Source organism: Tupaia chinensis, unplaced genomic scaffold, assembly GCF_000334495.1.
Source record: "Tupaia chinensis unplaced genomic scaffold, TupChi_1.0 Scaffold000013_1, whole genome shotgun sequence".
Lineage (NCBI taxonomy): Eukaryota > Metazoa > Chordata > Mammalia > Scandentia > Tupaiidae > Tupaia > Tupaia belangeri.
Genome location: NW_006159443.1, coordinates 3,113,511 through 3,136,477, shown reverse-complemented (window position 1 = coordinate 3,136,477; position 22,967 = coordinate 3,113,511). Strand labels below are relative to the sequence as shown.

Sequence of the window (22,967 nt, the reverse complement as noted above, 5' to 3'; positions counted from 1 at the left end):
AATAGTTTTTGGGGGCCAGCAGGTGGTGTGATAGTTAAGAGCGCTGGACTCCCACATGGTTGACCGTGGTTTGAGTCCCAGACCTGGTGGCTTGCTTTCTTGCCCCTTAACCCTCTGGTCAAATTAAAATAAATAAATAAATGAAGTTAAATAATTCTGAAAACCAAACAAATAGTTTTTTCTATCAGTTTTCCCTGTTTTATGGTACACAGTTTGAGAAACACTTAACTGAAAGTGTCATTTGGCACATTATTGTACCAAGAGCATGATCCTGTAAGATTTATAGGTGACCTGTGTATTGTCTTTGCTGAGCATGGGCTCAAGTCTGGAGGGATACCTGAGATGTCAGGTTCAGTATTCTCTTAAGTTCTGTCTTCATGAGCATCAGTGGTTTTTATTAGGTTTCTGGTGATATCAGTGCAGCCCCAGAACATGACAGTTTGAGAGGCTAACCCATGTAGGAAGGTTCAGGACTTGCATCCGGATATCTTCCCGAATCTACAGGACATGTGTGTGCCTCTAATCTGGGGCTGGTTGAGGCTGGGGTAGATTCTGGCAGCAAGATTTTGCTGAGGGGGCTGTCTCTTTGTCTTGCTCATTGAAGAAATAAACGAAAATTTTGGTGGATGTTAATACTTTTCTAAACTCTTTTTCCTTTTTGGAGGAGAAGTGATTTAGTAATTGTGTGTGTATTTGTGTAAGCGATCTAGAGGAGTGAGAAAATAATCCTCAGCCTCACCCTATTCCCCTCTCAGCAACTTTGCTGACCTGCCTGCTCCCTTTGTGGCCTGCTCAGGCCACTCCTCTCACCCTGGGTGGCCCTCCCAGAGTGCTTTGCTGGTCCTCCTCTACTTTTCTTTTTTTTTTTTTTTTTTTTTTTAACTTTTAAAGCTATGATCCAGCTGCCTTCACCACAATATCACCAGCTGGTCTGATTTTCCCCTTCCCTTCCCTTCCCTTCCCTTCCCTCCCCTCCCCTCCCTTTCCCACCCCCCCTCTCTCTCTCTCTCCCTCTCTCCCTCCCTCTCTCCCTCCCTCTCTCCCTCCCTCCCTCTCTCTCTCTTTTTCTCTTCCTTTTCCTTTCTTTTCCTTTTTTCTTTTTTTCTTTTTTTAAATTTCTTCTTTCTTTTTCTTTCTCTCTCTTGCTCTCTTTCTTTTTCTTCTCTCTCTCTCTCTTTTCCTCCTTTGCTTCTTAACACCATATTTTGGGTGGGTCTCACTGCATGAACCTCTTTTCTGTCTTTGTTTTCTCGGTAATTTCATTCTGTCTTAGGACTTTACATTACCCCTACATGCTCACAACTTCCCAAATTACACCTTTTACCTGGAACATCTCACCCTGGAATGTCTAATTATCAATCATCTACTCAACATGTCTGCTTTGTTGAGTGTCTTGAACTTAGCAATATCTGAAACTAAAACTCACTGTTTCCATTGATGTGGCTACCTAGCAATTATCTTATAGAAGAAAAGTGATGGGTAATTTAGTTAATATTCCCTTTAGTTTTTCTCTCAACATGTATTTTTTAAAAGAATTACTTTTTATTTAACTTTATTTATCTATTTAAATTTGACCAGAGAGGGACAGAGAGAGAGAGAAAGTGAGAAAGCAAGCTGCCACGTCAGGACTCCAACTATGGTCAGCCATGTGGGAGTCCAGTGCCCTTAACCTCCATGCCACCTGCTGGCCCTTCAACATATTTTTAATAATTGAATATATAACTCCGTTCAATAAATAAGTCATACTGTATGGGTACAAAATTCTGTATTCAGTAGTTGTTCTAATTTATAATCTACATATATTTGTATATATCTATATATCTACATATATATATGTGTGTATATATATATATACATATATATATATATATATATATATATGAAGTCAGAGGTGTGAAATCACTTTCATATAATAGCAGGCATATTACATAAATCAGAAAAGAAGAATTAAAAAAGAACTTCTGTGTGCCAGCAAATGGTGTAATGGTTACGTTGCTGGACTCTCACAGGGCTGACTGCAGTTCGAGTCCCAGACCCAGTGATTTGAAGCTCATGCCAGGCACATGTACGTGTATGCCAGAGATCTGAGGAGGGGAATGGAGAAGGAATTGGGGCACAGACAGACACTCATGGGGAATAATTTCTCCCTTTCCCTCTCACTGTCTCTCTCTCTCTGCTCCCTCAACTCCCCACTCCAGGGTGAGTGCTCATACTCTAAGGCAAAAACCTCTTTAAAAAAGTTTCTGATTGAAAGAGTTATGGCTAAAACTCCCCGTTCATTCCCTATAGCAGCATTCATCTGTTGCATTTAAGTGGGACTGTGTGCTAGTGTCTTCGAATGCATGTGAGCTCTTCTTTCTCTTTAAAAGAAACTTTGCTATTCTTAGTAGTGTGTGGGAGGGGTGTGAAATTTAATAACATTATTTTTAACAAGGGAATACTTATTCATTTGTCAGGATTGGAATAAGCATTATGTTGCTAGGATAAAAACTGTTGAATTTCTAAGACTTTTCTCTCACATAGGTAAGTACAGAAATCATCAAGTTCATGTATTTGTGCTCACTAATTATCTGCAGGGGTGGTGTTATTTTCTCTAGTGTCGTTTTTATAGTTTCCACAATAATTGGAGCTGCATTTGGTAGCAATGGCAGATTAAAACCTGTGAGTCACAGGTCTCCAACATCTGCGGAAGGCTGTCAAATGGAACACGCTTTCATTTTTAGGGATGAAGGTGGGAGGGAAGGAGGAAGAGTTTTAGTTTCATACTTTATTTTTTCCTTTTTAATGCAGCTTGCATTTTTGAGAGAAGAAAAGGATAAGTGGGGGTATTCTAAGGATTTCTCTTTAACTTTTATTTGTACATCTTTTCTGTTGACACAGTGATTAGCAAACAGTGCTAGTGTCTGATCTATATTAGATAATGCAATGAGTGAGGTTCCATTAATAGAATATTAGAAAGTACGTTAGTAGGAAAGGAAGCCAGTCTTCCTAAATTCCTTTTCAGACTTTTATGTTTTGAATAGAAATGGCCCCTTTCCTGAGTGTTAGGAGTGATTTTCTGCTCTTTAAAATCTCGCTTCGTATCCTTAGAGAGGTTCAGAACTTCAAGACTTTCCTCTCACTTGGAGACAGACTGTTCAGTTGTGTTTGTGGAAATGAACCACTGTTCTGTCATCGGAAGGACATCTGCTTTGAATTGTGTCTTCATCTCCCACCCCCACACTCACGCCTCCGCCTTACCCCTTAGATCTGACAGATTTAAACCAGATGCCGGCCACACGCATTTCCTTCTTCTGACTGGTTGTGACATCATGATTCAGGACCTCATTTCTGGATATAGGTATATTTTTTATGAAGTTGTGAACAGGTGGCCAAATTGCAGAAGGAACAACTGGAGAGCAGAGATTACTTAGTGGCTTGGAGCAGAACCAAGTATTTTGTGAGCCTGGCTCCTCTAATATCAACCTCATTTCCCAAGAGGCAACACCCAAGTCAGCTGGTGCCACCCCCGGCAGGGCAGGACTGGAAGGAGCTTTTGCAGGCTGAGGCCTCAGGAAGAATCCGTGCTTTGCTCTGGGACGTAGCCTCGGGAAGTAGAGCCGTGAGGACACAACTGCTCAGTGAGCCGTAGTCATTCTGGCAGCAAAGGAAGCTAGGGCTGATGCTTATTCTGGTAGCCAGGAGGAGACTAAGCAGGATGGCGAACTATGCTTGAGTCCCTGTAAGAATTCCAGATTCCTTAACTAAGGAAGCCTGGACTGGAAGCTGGGGTTGGTGGCAGGTAGGGTCCAGTCTCACCTTTTCTCATATTAGCGTGTGGGGAAATCTTTATGGTGTCAGGGCAAGAAATATTTCCCCATGGAATAGATCAATTAGAAAACCATATTTAATCTTAACTGAGATTGGCTTAGACAGGTTGTAGGTGGAGATTTGAGGAGAAAAGATTTTGGGAGCATGGAGAATGAAACTCCTGGGGGATTATGACATTGGGGCAGAGCCTGGGGAGATCAAGCTTTCCAGTTTACAAATGAAGGCGTGAGTACCTTGAGGAAAATGGTATCAAAAGGGAAGAGAACGTAAAAAGGGAGGTGGGATTCTGTGTCAAAGCATGAAGTTACTTGGGGAAAATTGCCCTTCATTTCCTTTGGCCCTTGCTATGCTGCGCTGGTTCTGAGTGGCTTTAGATAACATGTGAACGTTTCCGCGCTTGGCTGTTCTTAGCCAGGCCTATGGTTGCTTCCAGGATCTATCAGGTATGGCTCTAGTTCTCGACAGTCACCCAAAGAAGGACTCTGATGGGCCAGTGCATGTGGGCCCAGACTTCACTCTTTGGATAGGCAGAACTATTTGGGAATATTTTGGTGCAGCTCTGGAATACAACTGGCTGGCACATACCAGTAAAACTGTCACCTCAGCCATCAGTGCTTTGTCCCCACATGGTGCTATCAGATAGATTTTGGCTGTGTAGGCACATTTTTCTCAGGTTCTGAGCTTTTGGAAAACTTAGGGGAATTTGGCCAAGGCAAGTTGTGGTAGACCAAGGGCGGGTGGGGAGCGCTGGCCTGGTGCCAACATGGATGTTTAGACAATGGCAGTAATACTACACCAGCTTGCCTTGGCCTATGCTTGACCTTATTCCAGAAATAATTTTGTGTCCCTGTTTAAAGATATTCTTGGCAAGGGGACAGGGAAAGTGTGATGTGAAAGTGTCTTGAATTGTGTTTCATAGAAATGTTTTTTTTTGGGTGAGAAATTTTATGTGTAGGAGAACTTGATGGTCTCCCAGGCACTGCCCTTTTCCCCAGTACTGTTTGGTTGGGATGGATAATTAGACATAGTTTAGAAATGTCTCAATTACTTATTCTGCCTGGGTTGAACACTTTTTAAATCCTTGTTGAAGCTCCGTGAAGCTGGTACTATTCTCATTTTACAGGTGAGGCTACCGAGTCCCAGAGTTAAGTATGTGATCAAATTTTCATAGCTCTAAAAAGTAGAGCCAGAACTCTCATCCAGGAGGCCTGACCCCAGAGTGTGCCCTCTAACTGAGCAGCTTCCTCACAGAAGGATCTTGCTTGGAATTTCCTGAGCAAGCATAAGGCCAGCTCTGGTTAAGGGCTGACTGTGCAGTTCAAATCCTAGCCCCAGAAGCTTGAAGGACGCACCTGCTGTGTGTGCATGGGTACCCTAGATCCTAAAAGGATGGAGATTTGGATGAGAAGTGATTGTGGTTGACTATACCCACTGGGGGTGCTTTTTCCCTCCCTGTTTCTCTTTCACTGTTTCTGGTGAGCACACACACCCTCTGGAAAAACAATAAAAATAGAATCAGGTCATCTACATGGATTTATTTTCCTGGTACTTTGGTTAGAAAAGCACACATACACTGTATACACACACACACACACACACACACACACACACGCACACATTTATTTCATGAGAAAGGAAGGGATATATAAAGAGATAAGAGAGAAGCGCACTCAACAAGTCCTCTTGACTCAATCCCACCAGCCTTTCCAGCCAACCAGGATCTTAAGTGCATGTGTCCATCATGTACCGGTTAGTTGGGAACCAAACCCGTGATCTTCCATATGACTGAGCAGCATGTTACTGCTGTGCCACAGAGATGGCCTAGAAATGACGTACTTGAGTGATAATCATTCTAGCATTTAAATATTTTCGGCTAAAAAAACCAAGACGATCACTGAGTTTCCTGGTTCTGAGTATACCTAGTGGCCATTTACAGATGGGTGAGTTCACTCATGGCTTCACTTGGGAGCTTGGGGCTCCCTTTCTCCTGACCTCTGGCAGAAAGCTTAGAAGTCTGTGATGGGCATATGGATTCCAGTCCTTGGTCAGGTAGGAAAGGACTTACCAGAACTGTTCCATTAATAGTCTAGAAAATTTTATCTATGCTCTCCTTGCCATTTCTTGAATATTAAACATAATATGTGTGTAAAAGTTAATGTATGATCCAAGCGTAGAGAGGGCTATCCACATATTTAAGGTAGTTATTTTTGAAACTATTAGTGTTTCACCCCTATTCCTTTTAATGATAACTCCTTTTCAGCACCTGTGTGACTTCTCTGACTCCACTGGGAAGCTTTTTCATGACAGAGATCAACATTTAAGCTTTGTACTCAGCACTTTGAAGTTGGTCTTTGTGTCTGTATCAGTCCCTTTTTGGTTGTTGATGTTTGATTGTAAAAGGTTCTCTTTACTGCCATTTAAAAGATAATAGTTTAAGGGGCCAGCAGCTGGTGTAGTGTTTAAGGTACTAGACTCCTATGTGGCTGACTGTGGTTCGAGTCCTGGACCTTGAAACTCATGCTGGGCGTGTGTGTACATGGGTGCCCAAAGTCCTAGGAAGAGAGTGGAGGAGAAAGATTGTAGCATGGTCACCCCCTTTGGGGTTGATTTCTCACTTTCTCTCTGTCTCTGTCTCTCCAGTGAGTACATATGCTCTGTAGCAAAAACTTGAAAAAAAAAAAAGCTTAAAAAAAAGAACTTTATTAGTAGCAATATAACTAGAGTAAAAACTGAATAGATTTTAAATAAGCTGAAACAACTTAATTGTCCTCTTTGACATCATATGAGTACTTATTAAGAATCTCCTGAGATTTTAAATTTCAGACTTTTTCTTGCTAACTTTTGTTTCTCTGAGTTAAATAGATTTTTTTAAATCCTTTATTTAATCTTATTTATTATTTTAAAATTAATATAGGGCACATGTGCTCACCAGAGACAGACAAAGAAAGACAGTTAGTGAGAAAAGAAGGTGCCCGGTCCGGGACTCGAACTGTAGTTGAGTCTAGTGCTTTAACCACCATGCCACCTACTGGCCCTAGTTAAAGAGATTTAACCAAATACTGATTTAAGAGCATCTGTGTGTCATGCACTGTACTAGGCTTTTTAAAAAAGTTTTAAATCTAAGGTGTGTGCACTCTCCACTGAGAGAGAAAAGAGAAAGGAAAAGTCAAAAATTACTCCCCAGAGGGGATGACCATACTACAATCCCTTCTCCTCCATTTTTCTCTTGGGGTTTTGGGCATACATACACATGTGCCAGGCATATTTTCTAAGCTGTCAGGTCTGGGACTCCAATCACATACTCTGCCATCTGGGATCCAGCTGTTTTAACTACCACACCACCTGGCTGGCCCCATATTAGGCTTTTTTAAACAAACAAACAAAAAACAACACATGGTTTGATTATTCCAATCGCAAAGGGCCGGTCTTGACAGCACAGGGAGTGAGTTCTGACAGTGGGGAAGAGACTCTATTTGCCATCAATGAGTGGGTTCTGCAAGACCATGATGACCGAGTCCCCATGCAGGAACATCTTGGAGATGTAGTGGTCCTTGTTGACTGCTTTGGACTTCTTCATGCCCTTGCCACTCTAGGGGACCTCAGTCCACATCTCCTCCAAGTTCTCCAGTGCTTATATATTGCAGTGCCTGTCGAAGGCCTTCACATGGCCCAAGAGTTTCTTCTTGTTGTGGCAGTTGAGTTGAGTACTTGGGTGTTGTCCTTGACTGACTGTGTGAGCACAGAGATTGGACCCATGTTAAATTCCTCCTTCTCCTGCTTCTGCAGCTCTCTGGGCTCATTTCACTCTTGGACTTGTTGAAGAGGCCCATGGTAGTGACTGCACTCTCAAGTCGCTCCTGTTTCCTCCACATTGATTCAGTGAATTAGGCATTTTTAAACAAATATTTTCATGTGGTTGCTAAGCAGTAGACTTTGTCTTAAGGATATAGCAGAGAATGAAACTTATAAAAATTATTTTGGATATTGGGGCAAGAGAGAATAGTACAAAATAAACATATGTATTAGATGGTTCTAAACACAAAACTAAAGAAGGAAGGAGAAAGAGTCAGATGGGCCAGTTGCAATGTTGAATATTTTGGCCTTGCATGACTTCTTAGGAAGCCTTCGTGGATGGAGTGGTGATAAGGTTGGCCTGCCCAGACAGTTACAGTCTAGTAATGATAACTTCCCTTATTATTACTTTACCAGGAGGCTCAAGCCTTTGCTATGTACATATGTACATTTCTTTTAAATCTATTAAAATAGGGGATGCATACCCGCCAGTCTATCCAGAAGAAAGCTAAAGCTTTGAGAGTCAAGCAAATTGCCCACATAAGCAGAGTCAGAGCCCTGGGGACCCAGATCTGACTTCAAAGCCCACACCCCTGAAACATGATATCATACTATGTTAACTATCAAAAGATTTATTATGGGGGAAACATTCCACTTTGGAGTAAGGGCTGCCTTATTTTTGGTTCTCATGAGTAGTGCAGTAACTTGGCTGGCTCACAGAGAGTCTAGTTATCAGCTTCCCCCCAACCCTCTCATCTGTTCTATTTAAAGGCCTTGGGTTTGTGTCCCGTGGCCATAGCAGGCAAAGGAGCCGCCTGGTTACTGACTCCTGAGCTTGGGCTGTGTTTGTTACGTGTCAGACAGTGGGCTCTATTTACTCCAGCAAATCATTGACTACCGGAATTCCTGGCATTCCATTTCAGTGATAGGACACTAATTTGGCTGTCCTGTGTGTCACTGTGTTCTAGAGCATGTTATAAATGCTCATATTTAGAAGGGAAGGTAAAAAAGGTGAAAGGTAATAATGCCAAGGTCATTGTCATCGTGAATATTCATCACAGAATAGCCACACTGCATATTGCACTGATCACGTTATCATAGTAAAAAGCGTATGAGCCTGTTGTATTGGAAACCTTTGATGAGGGCTATGGAAAGGAGGACAGGGGTTCTAGAGTGTTCCCTTGTCCATTTTATTCCCACTGTGTTTATTATAGTGAAGGCAGAATGATTTTCTGCCCACTACTTGCTTTCCATTGGATAGTGATGGTTCTTTGGTGCTTTGGCTATAATATTTGAGGTGTATATGTTTATCTTTTAAAAGGAGTTATATAGGGGCTAGCAGGTGGCATGGTGGTTAAAGTGCTGGAATCTCACATGACACATTGCAGTTTGAGTCCCAGACCTGGTAACTTGAAAATCTTTATGGGTACACGTGCCCAAAATTCTGAGAAGAGAATGGAGGAGAATGGATTGCAGTGTGGCCATCTTTCCTGGGGAATGATTTCTTGCTTTCCCTCTCTTCTGTCTTCAGTGAGTGCATGGGCCCTATGGCAAAAACAAAACAAAACCAAAAAGCAACCCACCAAACAAAAACAACTTAAAAAAGGGAACTATATAGCCATATTTATAAAATGTTATTTCTTATCAGATTCTAGTAATATTACCTACTCATTAATTCAAAGTGTTGTCAACTTCTATAAGATGATTTTTATTTTCTCAAGAGATAAGCAGAAATAGCTTGAGCACTTGGACTGTGAAGTCTGTTTCCCTTTTTTGAAGTATAACATGCATATAGGAAAGTGTACATGTTATGAATGTACAACTTAAGAGACATTTTAGAAACTGAACACAGTTAAGAGAGTCAGCTTCCAGATCACAGTGTAAACTACCAGCATCCTAAAGCCTCTACCTTCTTCCAGTCACTTCAGCTGTTCTCTCTCAGAATGGGTAGCCTTTCTCCTGACTCCCAGGATCAGGTGTTTGTGTCCCCTGTTTTTGTACTTAATATAAATGGACTAATACAGTCAGTATGCTTACTTAGGCTTACTGTTTTCCCTGTATAGTTGAATGCAGTTGTAGGTTATTCATTCCATTACTATATAATATGCCATTGTGTGGATATTCCATAATTTATCCATGTTGCTACAAAAGACTTATGATTGGCTTTTTGTGTTTGCCATTATGAATAGTGCTGCTATAAACATTCTTGTAAATGACTTCTGGTGAACAAACATAAGCATTTTTTAAATTAAATAAGCATTCCTTTTTATTGGGTATGTACTGAAATGGAATTACTATGTCAAAGATTATGGACATATTTAGCTAGATACTACCAAGTAGCTTAAGAGTTTAAGTAGTTGTACCGATTTACATTTCCACCCAGTAGTGTGAGAGTTTGACAGTTTCGTTGTTGAGGTGCTTTTTGTGGGAGTGAGTGAGAAGTGCATGCTCTTCTTAGTTCCTTTTATTCTATGGGAAGGAATGGTCATAATCACCTTGTTGATTCTTGGAAAGTCCAGGTACATGTTTGTCTCTGTGCACTACCATTCTCCCCTTTCATCTTTCTCTCATATTTTATATTTATTTTATATGACTTTTTGTATATATGTCTTCTTACATATATGTATGTATATATGTTGATATCATGTGTATGTGTGTATTTTATCTTACAAATACACCATTCAGAGTTAGACTAGAAACCTACCTTGTGGGCCTTCTGAATTCATCTGATCCTGTGTCTCTCCAGTGACAGAAAGCATGTTCTTTTAGAGTGACCTATCTTTTTGTTAAATAACCTACTGTTGCCTCTTCAACACTGAGGTAATGCCTACCTCTTTTTAAATTTTACTGTAAACATCATACCCATTTACCAATGAGCAAAAATACCATGATTCTGGGACCAGTTGCTGAACTCCCATGTAGCCGACTGCAGTTCAAGTCTCGGACCCGGTGGCTTAAACTCACACCAGGCACGTGTGCATGTGTGCCCAAGATCCCGAGAGGAGAATGGAGGAGAAGGGATTGCGGCCTGGCCATCCCCCCTGGGGCAGGGGTGGTTTTTCGCATTTTGTCTCTCTGTCTCTATCTGTCTTTCTGGCATGCTCATGCACCCTATAGGAAGAAACTGCTCTAAATAAATAAATAAATAAATAAATAAATAAATAAATAAATAAAATAAAACCATGATTCTTAGAGAAAATTGATGTAGGCAGAGATTTATGGCTATTTTATTTAAAAAATTTTAAGTTTATTTCTTGAGAGGGGGAAAGAGAATGAGAGAGACCCAACAAACAAGCAAAACTCCAGCACTTTGAACAGGGTTTAACACTGTCATCCTCTGTCAACCTGGCCAGCCAGCCTGGATCACAGGCACATGTGTGCTTGTGCCCCACGTGTTGGAACTGAACACCGATCTTCCCTATGGCTTCCAGCATTGCAGAGTGAAATGCTATTCTTGTGCCATCTCGCCATGGCTGTTTTTTGAATTGCACGGTTCCACATCTGCAGGGCCATGCTCTTAGCAGTTTGCTTGAGGGACTTTGCGTGCAAAACCCTGGAAATGATAGAGAAGAAATTCAGGACAAAGCTTTTTTTTTTTTTTTTTTTTTTTTTTTTTTTTTTTTTTTTTTATCTTTTTTCCAGTTTTCTTGTAATGAGTCCACATTGATTTTCTTATTCCTGACTGGGATTAAATATTATTTAAAAAAGAAAGTACAAAAAATGTAAACTGCGTTTTAAATATCAGATTATAATGAAAAAATAAGAGAAAAAGAACAATGCTTTTTATAAAAAACTGACCATTATATTTCATCAAATCAATGAATATGGAAAAACTCTTCTGATGAGTAATATGTACTCTAATATTTCTACATTTTCAGGTGATATTAATATTCATAGACTCTTAGAACAAGAATAGGATTCTTTTTTTCTAGCTATAATTTATAATTTAAGGGTCCCAATAGTACTTAATAGGTATTTTCCTTTTTTCCCCATAGGCAAGAAGAGACTGATCGGAGAGTGAAAAATGTAAGAAATATTTATTTTAATGCAGTATTATAAGTGGTTTTTACTTCCATGTTCTGTAAGTAAGATATAGTAAATGTATCTAAAATAATACTCTGTATCCTTTAAAATTAAAGTTTTGCTTAGAGTTTAACCAGTCACAAACTTAGAAAACATTTAAATATACATATTATAATACATAATTAAAACATATATTCTCTGGCTCCATGGTAGAAGAGGTTAGGTTAGATTTAGGAAATTGGTCATTATATGTTAGTAGTATATTAAAGGTAAAGAAACACTTTTCATAATTTTTAGGGGAATAAACAGAAAGTCACCAAACACTTTAAAGAAAAATATTGAGTGTTCAAGGACTCTGGGTTATTGCTCAATGTAGACTCATAATGTCTTTAATATTCTGCATAAGATTACAAAAATGTCTGAAAGTGTGACAGCTTTATTTTAAAAATATTAATATCCTTGTTAAGTGAGCTGAGCGTTGTCGATTTTAAATGTTCATAGGGTTTTTTTTAATATTGATTGCTTTAGAAACTTCATCTGTGTTTTCTTCTTACATTTTTTTTTTCATACATAGTAGTACTTTTAGAATTTGGGTTTTTGGTGTGAGAAATTTCTCAGAGACAGGAAAATTTAGGAAAAATAATGAAGATGTTCAGTGGTCCTGCTGCTCCTCATACATTAAAAAAAAGTCTGCCTTTTCGCGGGAGAGTAATGTATGCTATCATGTATTACAACACTCACTGCCTTCAAGCTAGCAATTGGCTACCAAAGAGACTGATTTTATTCATGGGATTTGTTTTTTTTTTAAGGTTTTGATAACATTGTACTGGCTGGGAAGAAAAGCACAAAGCAATCCCTACTATAATGGTCCCTATCTTAATTTGAAAGCATTTGAAAATCTCTTAGGACAAGCCTTGACTAAGGTAAGGAAACCTGCATTTGTATGAGATGACCAGTCTAACTCCACTGTCTTCTCATCTTCCCCTCCTCTTCCCATTTCCTTTTCCCTTCTTCCCTGTAAGAAATACAGTGGCTTTGTATTTCCTCCATGCTAGAGTGGGCCAAGTAGGAAGATTGTTACTCACTTTCTATCTCTCTGTGCTCCTACCAAGGAGTAAGGGAGTCTCTTCCAGAACTTTCTCTCTTAAGACAGGGTCTTTTAATGAGGCACACATTTGTTTCTTTTTGTGCACACTCTGTATCACTTAATTGTTCCTCTATTCATCATGACTCAACCTGCAGTAGAGATGTGCTTGCAGGGCTGTTAAATACATGGAAGTTACTCATTTTCTTTGTGTGTTCTTGCCACAGGTGACTATATCTGTAATGCCCACAATTCAGTGTCTTCCTAGTCCAACCATGCTGCCTCTGTTTCCTGAAGAGGCGACTGCTAGGTGAAACTTGATAAAGGTGTTAAGTGAGAATGTTTTGTTTTATCTGTGCCTCCAGTCCTTTATATCCTAGAATCGAAGTGAGAGTCTGAGTGTTTAAGGCCAAATGGCAGTAGTGACCATAGTCCTGCCCAAACTTCATGTGAAAGATGCAAATGGAAAAAACTACTTTCTCTGTGAGGGCAATTCTGCAGGGAAATTTGTAGGACTCAGAAGAATACACGTAGGCAATATGTCATTGTTTAATTAATAGTAAAGCGTGGATTTTCCTAATGATTAATCAGATGATATTGTACCCGTATGACATGATCGTTAGTCTCTGGCACATTGTAAAGATGCAGTAAAGGTTAGTTACTATGATTGGAAGATAGTAGCTTTAAGCTAGGGTGAAAATGATCATCTTACCTTACATCTACCCTGATCTTTAAATTATTTTGCCCGAACCCAGCCAAATGCATTATAGAGAGATGGGATTAATTACCTTAGAAGGCTCAGGTAATCCTTTTTAAACACAATAATTATTTTTAATTGTAAAGTGATAACATTCTATTCACATTCACTGAATCAATTAATTTAAGTAGTTGTTGAGACATTAACACGCACATGCATTATACTAGGTGCTGAGAAACACTCAGGGTAGATGACCAGTGTCACAGAACACAGTTGTCTGAGACAAATGGCAGATCAGTCACTGCCATGAAGAAAGGTGAGGCTCTGGTGGAGGAAGTGCAGGGGACTTGGAGCACAGGAAGAGTCTTGCCTTACAGTTATTTTGGCTAAGAAAACATTTGGTTAGAAACTATGTGGGGCTTTGTCTTTTTTTATGATAGCTTGCCTTGGGTGGACTAATCCTAGTAGTGCTTGTGTTAAGAGTACTTCATTGAAGTCTGTTTCCTGTCACCTGTGTCAAAGTCAGAGCTGGTAAAATAATTTGGGGCAGGTAAAACTATTGTGGTTTGATTATTCCATTACTATGAAGTGAGGATAGCCATGGAAAACATGTGAATATATCTATTTTGCATCCACTTTACGATGTTAAAATAAAAATCATTGTCTGGAACCAGCAGTTGGCCTAATGGCTATGTTGCTGGACTCCCATGTAGTCGACCACGGTTCAAGTCCTGGACCTGGTGGCTTAAACTCACGCTAGGTGCGTGTACTTACGTGCCCAAGATGCCGAGAGGAGGATGGAGGAGAAGGGATTGTGGTGTGGTCATCCTTTCTGGGGGATGATTTCTTGCTTTCTGTCTCTCTGGCTCTCTCTCTCTTTATGGTAAACGCACGCGTCCTATAGCAAAAGCCTCTCCCCCCCAAAAAATCATTGTGTTTACGCTTTTCTCATTTAACTAGATCACTCTTTGATATCCAAAAACACTTGGTGGGCCAGTCAATAGCAAGGTGTTTTAAGACAGCTGGATCCTACATGGCCACTGAAGTCCGAGTCCTGGACCCCGTAACTTAAAAAGCGCTCTGGGCACGTGTGTGTGTGTGTGTGTGTGTGTGTGTGTGTGTGTGTATGTGGTCAAAATCCTGACAGGAGAATGGAGAAGGAATTGTGGTGTGGCCATTCACCTTGAGGGGTGCTTTTCTCACTAGCACCCTCTCCTGCTGGTCTTTCTCTGGCAGGCACATGTACCTTACAGCAAAAACTTAAAGAAAAAAAAAATATATAGAAGAATACTTGGCATAGGCTGTCATGCCTAAGTCATAAATCAACAGTGACTCATTTTAATGACTTATCAGGGTGAAGTCCTCCTCAAAAACCAGGCACCTGGGTCACACTCAAGTTCTCTTATAACCGAGGTGGCCCGTCATTTAGAAGATCACAAATCATCTTGCTATGTGTTGAATTCTAAGACTTCACCAGGTACATAACTGAGCTGTTAGATCTAAAGATCTACTTAAACATTTTAAATCTTTTTATATTTTCAGAAGTATGTTTTTGGAACCAGCACTAGACTTTACTTCCCCATCTGCTTGGAAATAATACTATAAATCAGGTGCTGGCATGTTCATGACAGGATGTCAACTCTAATGCCAGAGTGTCTGGCATCTGAAGTGTATGAAATCTCACTTAAACCTACCAGGCCCTATTGGCGTTTCAAGCACTTGTCAAACAATCCATGAATTGGCAGATCCAGTATTAGTCGAGAGTATTCCTGAGATAGATGCTAATTATTCACTGTAAACTCTTCTTTCGCTTTTTGCACATGTTGAAAATATTCGTAACTAAGAGTTGAAAGGCAAGTACAGCAAGTACTCGGATAAGCACCATCTGATTCAAATATTAAAATTTTCCGTATGGACTTCTATAAAGGAATGTTGGTTACATTGCTTAATTGAGTAAATTATGTATATTTTACAAACTTATACAGTCTATATCTATCAGAACATTGGTTCTAGGAACCTTTCAGAATCCAAATCCAGGTTGTACAAGCTGCCTTAACCTTTGGGCCACTTCTGGTCTGAAAATAAGTTTTTATATAAGAGCAAACAAGTATGTTTCCCTTCTTTCAATTAAAATGAAAACCCAAATGCTGATACCTTAGATCCAGGTTCTGTGATTAGTGAAAATAAGTGAATTCTTTAAAGTGTATGCCCCTTGCTTTTTTATAAAATCTATCTTTTCGAAAGGTGGTAAAGAAGTTCAACTGTTATGGTTTTATATTTATTATAAACCACCTGAATATTTCCTAGAGATAGGCTGAATATTATCTTGCCTTATCTCCTTTTGGATGTCTAAATTAAAAAATGTCTTTTTGACTGCTTCATGTTTTTTTTTTTGGGGGGGGGTAGAGGTTTTGTTATAGGGTGCATGAGCTTGCCAGAAAGACAGAGAGGCAGAAAGTGAGAAATCACCCCCCAGTGGGGATGGCTACTCTGCAGTCCCTTCTCTTCCATTCTCCTCTTGGGATCTTGGGAATGCACGCACACGTATCTGGTGTGAGTTTAAGCCACTGGGTCCAGGACTCAAACCACGGTTGACTATATGAGAGTTCAGAGACATAGCCATTATGCTAACTGCTGGTTCCTGCTTCATGTTTATTACTGATATCTGTAACTAATTATTGGTTTCAGCATTTCAATGTCATTCTAATTAAGTTGTCATCTCTTAAACTGTTTATCCTTATCCTTCCTTTCCTGATTTTTAAAGAATTATTTCCTTTATTTTATTTATCATTATTATTATTTTTTAATTTGATGAGAGCAAGACACATACACACACACACAGAGAAGGAGGGAGGATTGGCGGGAGGGAGGGAGGGAGAGAGAGAGAGAGAAAGAGAAAGAGAAAGAGAGAGAAAGCAAGAAAGCAAGCTTCCAGGTCCAGAACTTGAACCATGGTCAGCCATATGGGAGTCTAGCACCTTTAACTACCATACCACCTGCTAGCCCCTGTCCTTCATATTTTTATTTTTTTAGTTTTTATGCTAGAAGGTGCAGTTTGTATGCATACACACACATGTGGGCAAGAAAGAGAGAGAGAGAGAGAGAGAGAGAGAGAGAGAGAGAGAGAACGAACGAACTTCCCATGAAGCTCGGTTATACTGCAATCCTTTTCTCTTCAAGTCCCTGTGCAGTTAGTTTCCATGTTTTTCAAGCCACCAGTGCTGGTCAACTGCGTGGGTAAGGCTTCATCTGCACAATGCTTACTGTTGGTCTGTGGGGCTGGCCCCTTTCCTTATTTTACAATAGACTGTGCTACTTTACTAAATAATATGTCTGGATTGTTACACTGAATACTAAATATCTCTTTATTGTATTAGGTAAACAGTTACGGTTTTGTTTGTTTAATAGTTTTTGCTATAGCTTGTGTGCAATTGCCAGAGAAAGACAGGGATAGAGAGGAAAAGTGAGAAATCACCCTCCCAGGAGATGACCACGCTGCAATCCCTTCTCCTCCTGCCTCCTCTTGAGATTTTAGGCACACAAGCACATGTGCCTATCATGATTTTCAAGTTGCTGGGTCCGGTACTTTAACAATGCAAGTCCGTCATGTTGGATCCAGCACCTTAACCTCCATGGCACCTGCTGGCTCTATTTTCTGAATTTTTTTTTTTTTCTTTTTAAAAAGATTTTTGCCATGGGATGCATACGCTTGCTGGAGAGAGAGAGATAGAGACAGAGAATGGGAAAGGGAAAGTGAGAAACCACCCTCTGGCGGGGATGGCCATGCCACAGTCCTTTCTGCATTCTCCTCTTGGGATTCTGGGTACACACGCACATGTGTGATTTTTAAGCTGCCAGGTTTGGGACTTGAACTGTGGTTGGCCAGCTGGGAGTCCAGTGCCTTAATCACTATGCAAAATGCTGGACCCCCTATTTTTTAATTTTTATCAGCAATTTTCTTATGTTCAACAGGTAAATCTCATTGCCTCACCTATCAAATGAAGCCCAACTTAGGCTTGTAAACAATTACACTTTTGGAAGTTTATGCTGTTCTTTTAAAAATGTTCTCTTTAGGCACTCGAAGATCCCAGCTGCCTGAAAAGAAGTGGCAGAGACAGTGGCTACGGAGATATCTGGAGTCCTCCAGGAAACCATAAGAGAGAAGATTCCTTTGAAAGTTTGGTCTCTGTCGGGGATCGATCACTGACAAGCTACTTCTCTGATACCACCTTGAGAGGTGGCCGTGAAAGTGAGTTTGTTTGCACGTTAAGAGAAAACTGGGAAAAGGGAAGAGTAGATACATGGAACCAGAATTATTTAGGCAAAAATTTTACTACAAAGTGGATTGTCATAGACACAAGTATAATTAGAGGCTGATTTTTATATATTTTCCTTCCTCGAAATGGTGCTAGTTTCACTTTTTTTTCTTTCATTTTTGGAGAAGCCTGGAGAGGAGACAGTTAACTGTCTTGTGTTGTATCGTGATAAGCTGTCCTCATGTCTGTCCATATTTAGCCTTAAACTGTACTTACAAAGTCTCTTAGCTGATATATCGAAACATGAAATATAAGATTCTGAAAAAAAAAGTCTGTTTTAGCTTATGAGTTATTTTCTTTCTTCTCTTCATTTATCATTTCCTGAAAGATTTAGAATATTTCTCTTAAGGAAAAACAGGGGCCAGGGGGTGGCATGGTAGTTAAGGTGGCTGGATTCCATATGGCTAACTGCACAGTAAGAGTCTCTGACACAGTGGCTTGAAAAACATGCCGGACGAGTGTGCACGTGTACCCAAAATCCCAAGAGGAGAATGAAGGAGAAGGGGTGGTGGCATGACAATGCTCGATGGAGGGGTGCTTTATCATTTTCTTTTCTTTCCCTCCCTCTTTCTCCAACAAGTGCATGAGCCCTCTAGCAAATTACAACAACAGCAATGAAAGCAGGAAAAATATTTTTATAATTATCTCTAAACTTTGATAGATTGGATACATGCAACCTAATGTGGTGGTAAACATCTTCTGGTCTTGTCAAGATTAAAGTTAAGCCAGGACAGAGCAAGTATGACAGAGACACAGTAGTGAGAATGGGGCCAGAAGGTGCCACAGTGGTTAAGGTGCTAGACTCCTAAATGACTGACAAGAGTTCTAATCTCAGACCTGGTGGCTTGCTTTCTCACTTTCCTTCTCTTTCTTTCTCTCTGGTGAGTGCATGTGCCCTGTACCCAGTTAAAATAATAATAAAATTAAATAAATAACTCTTTAGGGGGAAAAAGGAAAATGTGAGAAAGAACCTTCTTTCAAACCCCCAAGCTTATTGTCAAATAAGTTATCTGAATGCATGCATTATACCTATGGCTACCAGACAGCGTCAGCCCTTTGTCACCAACGGTCTGTAACTATTCAGACTTGACTAGATTGAAAGCTCACATACAGTTTCTTGAAATATTTCTGTGCTTCCAACATCAGCGTGAAAAATTTGGGAGTTCTGATTGTGAATCTGTACTCACTTAGTAGGGGTTGTGTACGTTGATTATTTACTGCTAGTTACTTCTATATTTCTAAACACTTTTCCTAGCATTTTTATTATGAAAAACCAGAAACATTAGCAGCTTGAGATGATTTTACAGTAAACATCCATGCACCACCGCCTTGTTTCATCATAACATTTTAATACGCTTGTTTTAATCACATAATGCATTCTTCTTCTCTCTGCATTAGTGTCCATCTTATTATTATTTTCAATTTTTTTCTTTAGTTCCTATTATAGGGCACACGTGCTCACCAGAGGGAGACAAAGATAGAGAGGGAGAGAGGGAGGGAGGGAGGGAGGGAGGGAGGGAGAGAGAGAGAGAGAGAAGGTGAGATATCACCCCCCTTTGGGGATGACCAGGCTGCCATTTGTTTTGCTCTGGTCCATACCCCTCTTAGGATTTTGGGCATGCATGCACACATGTCTGTAGTGATTTTCAGGCTGCTGGGTCTGGGATTTGAACTATGCTGTTGACCAGTGCGATTAAACCCTGCCTTAACCACCATGCCACCTGCTGGCCCTATCTATCTTATTTTTATTTATTTATTTTAAATGATTTATTTTAATTTTATTTATTCATATATTTTTTCTTTTTTTCTTTTTTTTTCTTTTTTCTTTTTATTTTTTTGTTTACTTTGACCAGAGAGAGATACACACAGAGAGAAAGAGAAAGTGAGAAAGCAAGCCACCAGGTCTGGGACTCAAACCGTGGTCACCCTTGAGGGAGTGTCTAACACCTTAACCACCATGCCACCCAGTGGTACCCCCATCTTATATATATTTTTTTTTTTTGGAGAGATTTTCACTGTAGGGCGCGTGCGCTCGCCAGACAGACAGAGGGAGACATAGAGACAGAAAGCGAGAAATCACCTCCCCAGGGGGGATGGTCACGCCGCAATCCCTTCTCCTCCATTCTCCTCTCGGGATCTTGGGCACGCACGCACACGCGCCCGGCGTGAGTTTTTTAAGCCACCGGGTCCGGGACACGAACCGTGGTCGACTACATGGGAGTCCAGCGACATAGCCATTACGCTAACTGCTAGTTCCCCCATCTTATATTTTGAAGCATTTTAGAATACATTACACTTGTCTTAAATATTGAATGTGAATATTTTAACTAGAACTCAGTAATTATTTATTGTTTTTCTTCTGATCTAAAATTTACATAAATACAATGTGCAATGAATTTGTTTTTCAAAAATTAATTAATTAGGGCTGGCAAGTGGTGTGGTGGTTAAGGATGCTGGACTCCCACATGGCCGATAGCAGTTTGAATCCTGGACCTGGTGGATTGCTTCCAAACTTTCAAAACTTTTGTTTTGTTTTGTTTTAATTTTTTATTTCTTCCATGAGCAAGTGAGAGAGAAAGAAAAGAAGAGACAGAGGTACAGCACCACAACCTGGTGTTTATGCCACAGTCTGTTCCCCATTTCAGTCCTGTGTCATGGCAGGCTGGTGACTGGTGGACTCAGGGAGGTCTCTGGATGCAAACCCAGAACTTTTTCATTTTAATTAGCCTTGTAGAGCATCACACTTTACTCCTGTGCTACCTACTGGCCCCAGGTCTTATTTAAAGAGTGTGAAAATTAAGTCTTGGTACTTACAACCAAGAAGGAAGGGGAAAAAATGAGAAGAGGTGCCTAAGGTTGATAAAACTTTTTTCTGACTTTTTTGATGATTAGTGTATTAAAATTCTGTTGCTACCCACCAGCTTATAGTCCCAAATTGATGATCACAGCAATTTACGGATGGTATTTTGGGGATAAGAGAATTAAAAAATAAAACGTTCTAATTTTAAGTGAAAATTCTTATATTGAGAATGAAATTTAAGCCAATTCAACTCTGAAAATCAATGTAGTGGCCTAATTATTTTTTAACATTAAAAATTCAAAAGCATAATAGTCCATTTACAATTTTAAAATTTCATATGTAGAGGGACCAGCAGATGGCTGGACTCTCACATCGTCGACCACAGTTCAAGACCTAGACCTGGCAGCTTAAACCTCACACCAGGTGTGTGTGTGTGCGCGCCCAAGATCCCAAGAGGAGGATGGAGGAAAAGGGATTGTGGCATAGCTATCCTCCTGGGGGGGTTGATTCCTTATGCTCTGTCTGTCTCTTTCTCTCCAGTGAGCACACATGTCCTACAGCAAAAATCTCTTAAAAAAAAAAAAAAAGATTTCACATACAGAAATTTTGTCAAGAATCATTGGTACATCTATTGGAAATAAGAGAGAAATGTCCTACTTTTTTAGGAGGTGTTAAAAAACAAACGGTCAAGGGCAGCTGGTGACATGGAAGTTAAGGCGCTAGAACCCACATGGCCAACTCCGTGGTTTGAGTCCTGGACTTGTTGGCTTGAAAAACGTGTCAGGCACATGTGCTTGTGTGCATGATTGGAGAAGAAGGGATAACTGCTTGCCCATCTCTCTGTCTCCGTCTGGGGACTGCAAGTGCCCTATGGCAAAAACCTAAAAAGAAATCAAATCAACAATAACAAAAAAAAAGCACCAAATCATTGACTCCTTTCTTTCTGGTCATGGCTGTTTATACTTTCTTGCTTTTTGCCTTGACTATCCTCTAATCTGTCCCTGTCTGTAGCTCTGTGTTAAACCACTTCCTGTAGGTTATTCTCAGGGCTGTTTACTGTAGATTCCTGGCAGGCAAGAGGAAGGTGGGGTGAGATTGCTTGCAGCTCAGTTAGCCCTGCAGGTGCTCTACCTGCTGGGAGCCTAGAGCAGGCAGGTACTTTGCACAGTCAGCCTCAGAGAGCCCTGGTGGGAAGCAAAGAGCATTTGCACGTCTTTACTGCTGCACACAGGCAGGAAGAAAAGAAGGCCTGGGAAGAGAGAGGACTCAGCTGGGATCTGTAGTGTTGTTCTTTCCCCTTTTCTTCCCATGTTTTTAAAAGAGTAGGTTTAATTTATTTAAAGAGAGCAGATTACTATTTGTATTTAACCTTGAAGTATATCAAAGGATGCATCTGACCTTGAAGTGTATTAAAGTGTACTCTTTTGAATGTGTGCTTAAATGATTTTTAATTAAAATACCGGTTTCCCCAAATACTTTCCAAGGCTACCCTCAGAAGGTATCTTAAATTCTGTGCTCTCATTTAGGTAAAGGATATGAAATTCTTTTGGGACATTAGAAGTTTTCTAGGGGCCAGCAGATAGCATGGTGATTAAGGTGCTGGACTCCCACCTGGCCAACCATGGTTTGAGTCCCAGACCTGGCAGCTTGCTTTCTCACTTTCTCTATCTCTGGTCAAATTAAAGAGTAATAATAATAAATAAAATAAAGTAATTCTTTAAAAAAGTCTTCTGGTCCAACATCATGTCTAATATGTGATATTAATTCATTGAGGGGTCTGTCAGACTCTGTTGTGATCTTGTGCTTTTTGATTTTCTTTCTCTGCCCTCTCTTATCTATTCCTTCATGTAGATTTTAGATGGTTGAATGTTTTATGTTAAATTACGGAGTTTCTCAGGCCATATCACGGCATAGCTGTAAAAGGGAAGGCAGATCCACATGGGAAAGTTGCTAGTTTGGATCCAGGGACCTCCCTGAACATACCAATATGTTTGTGCCCTTGATCTAGTTGAGGCTGGGGGTGGATTGTGGCATCAGTAGTAGCCTGTTGGGGCTGCCGTCTCTCTCTGCATCTCAGTCTTTCTCTGTATGGGATAAATACAGTATGGAATAAATAAATACAATTTTAAAAATTTACCGAGTTTTTCCTAGAATTAGAATTTTCTAAAATCTCATTTAAAGTGTCTGGCTTATTGCTAGATTTTTAGTCATATGTATTACATCAATAAGTTTTATGGAAAATTGTGGAGGCAAAGAAGATGGAGAAGAAAAGGGTTTCTCTGGTAAATTGGGAGTTTTTCTGCTTAGAATGCGTAATACCAAAAGAATGTACTGTGTGTGCCTCCAGTATGCAAAGCAAGTTCCTCCTAATGGATCTTATCACAACTTCATGACAAATGTCTAAAAATACTCCCTGCAGTGAGCAGGAGCAGCGCTGGGCTTCCG

At 40.1% G+C, this 22,967-nt stretch overlaps 1 protein-coding gene and 1 pseudogene across 7 annotated transcripts in view; one reads left to right on the top strand and one right to left on the bottom strand.

The window, feature by feature from the left end:
* The window catches only part of LMO7 (LIM domain 7), a 271,459-nt gene that overhangs the window by 187,113 nt on the left and 61,379 nt on the right, over positions 1 to 22,967 (top strand). For all 7 annotated transcript variants that reach the window (XM_006139963.2, XM_006139965.2, XM_006139964.2 and 4 more), the window contains exons 6-8: positions 11,598 to 11,628; positions 12,435 to 12,548; positions 17,481 to 17,655. In XM_006139963.2, coding sequence (XP_006140025.1) covers positions 11,598 to 11,628; positions 12,435 to 12,548; positions 17,481 to 17,655 — 320 coding nt within the window. The remainder of the gene's footprint in view (positions 1 to 11,597; positions 11,629 to 12,434; positions 12,549 to 17,480; positions 17,656 to 22,967) is intronic.
* Positions 7,280 to 7,640, bottom strand: LOC102474992 (small nuclear ribonucleoprotein Sm D2 pseudogene; annotated as a pseudogene).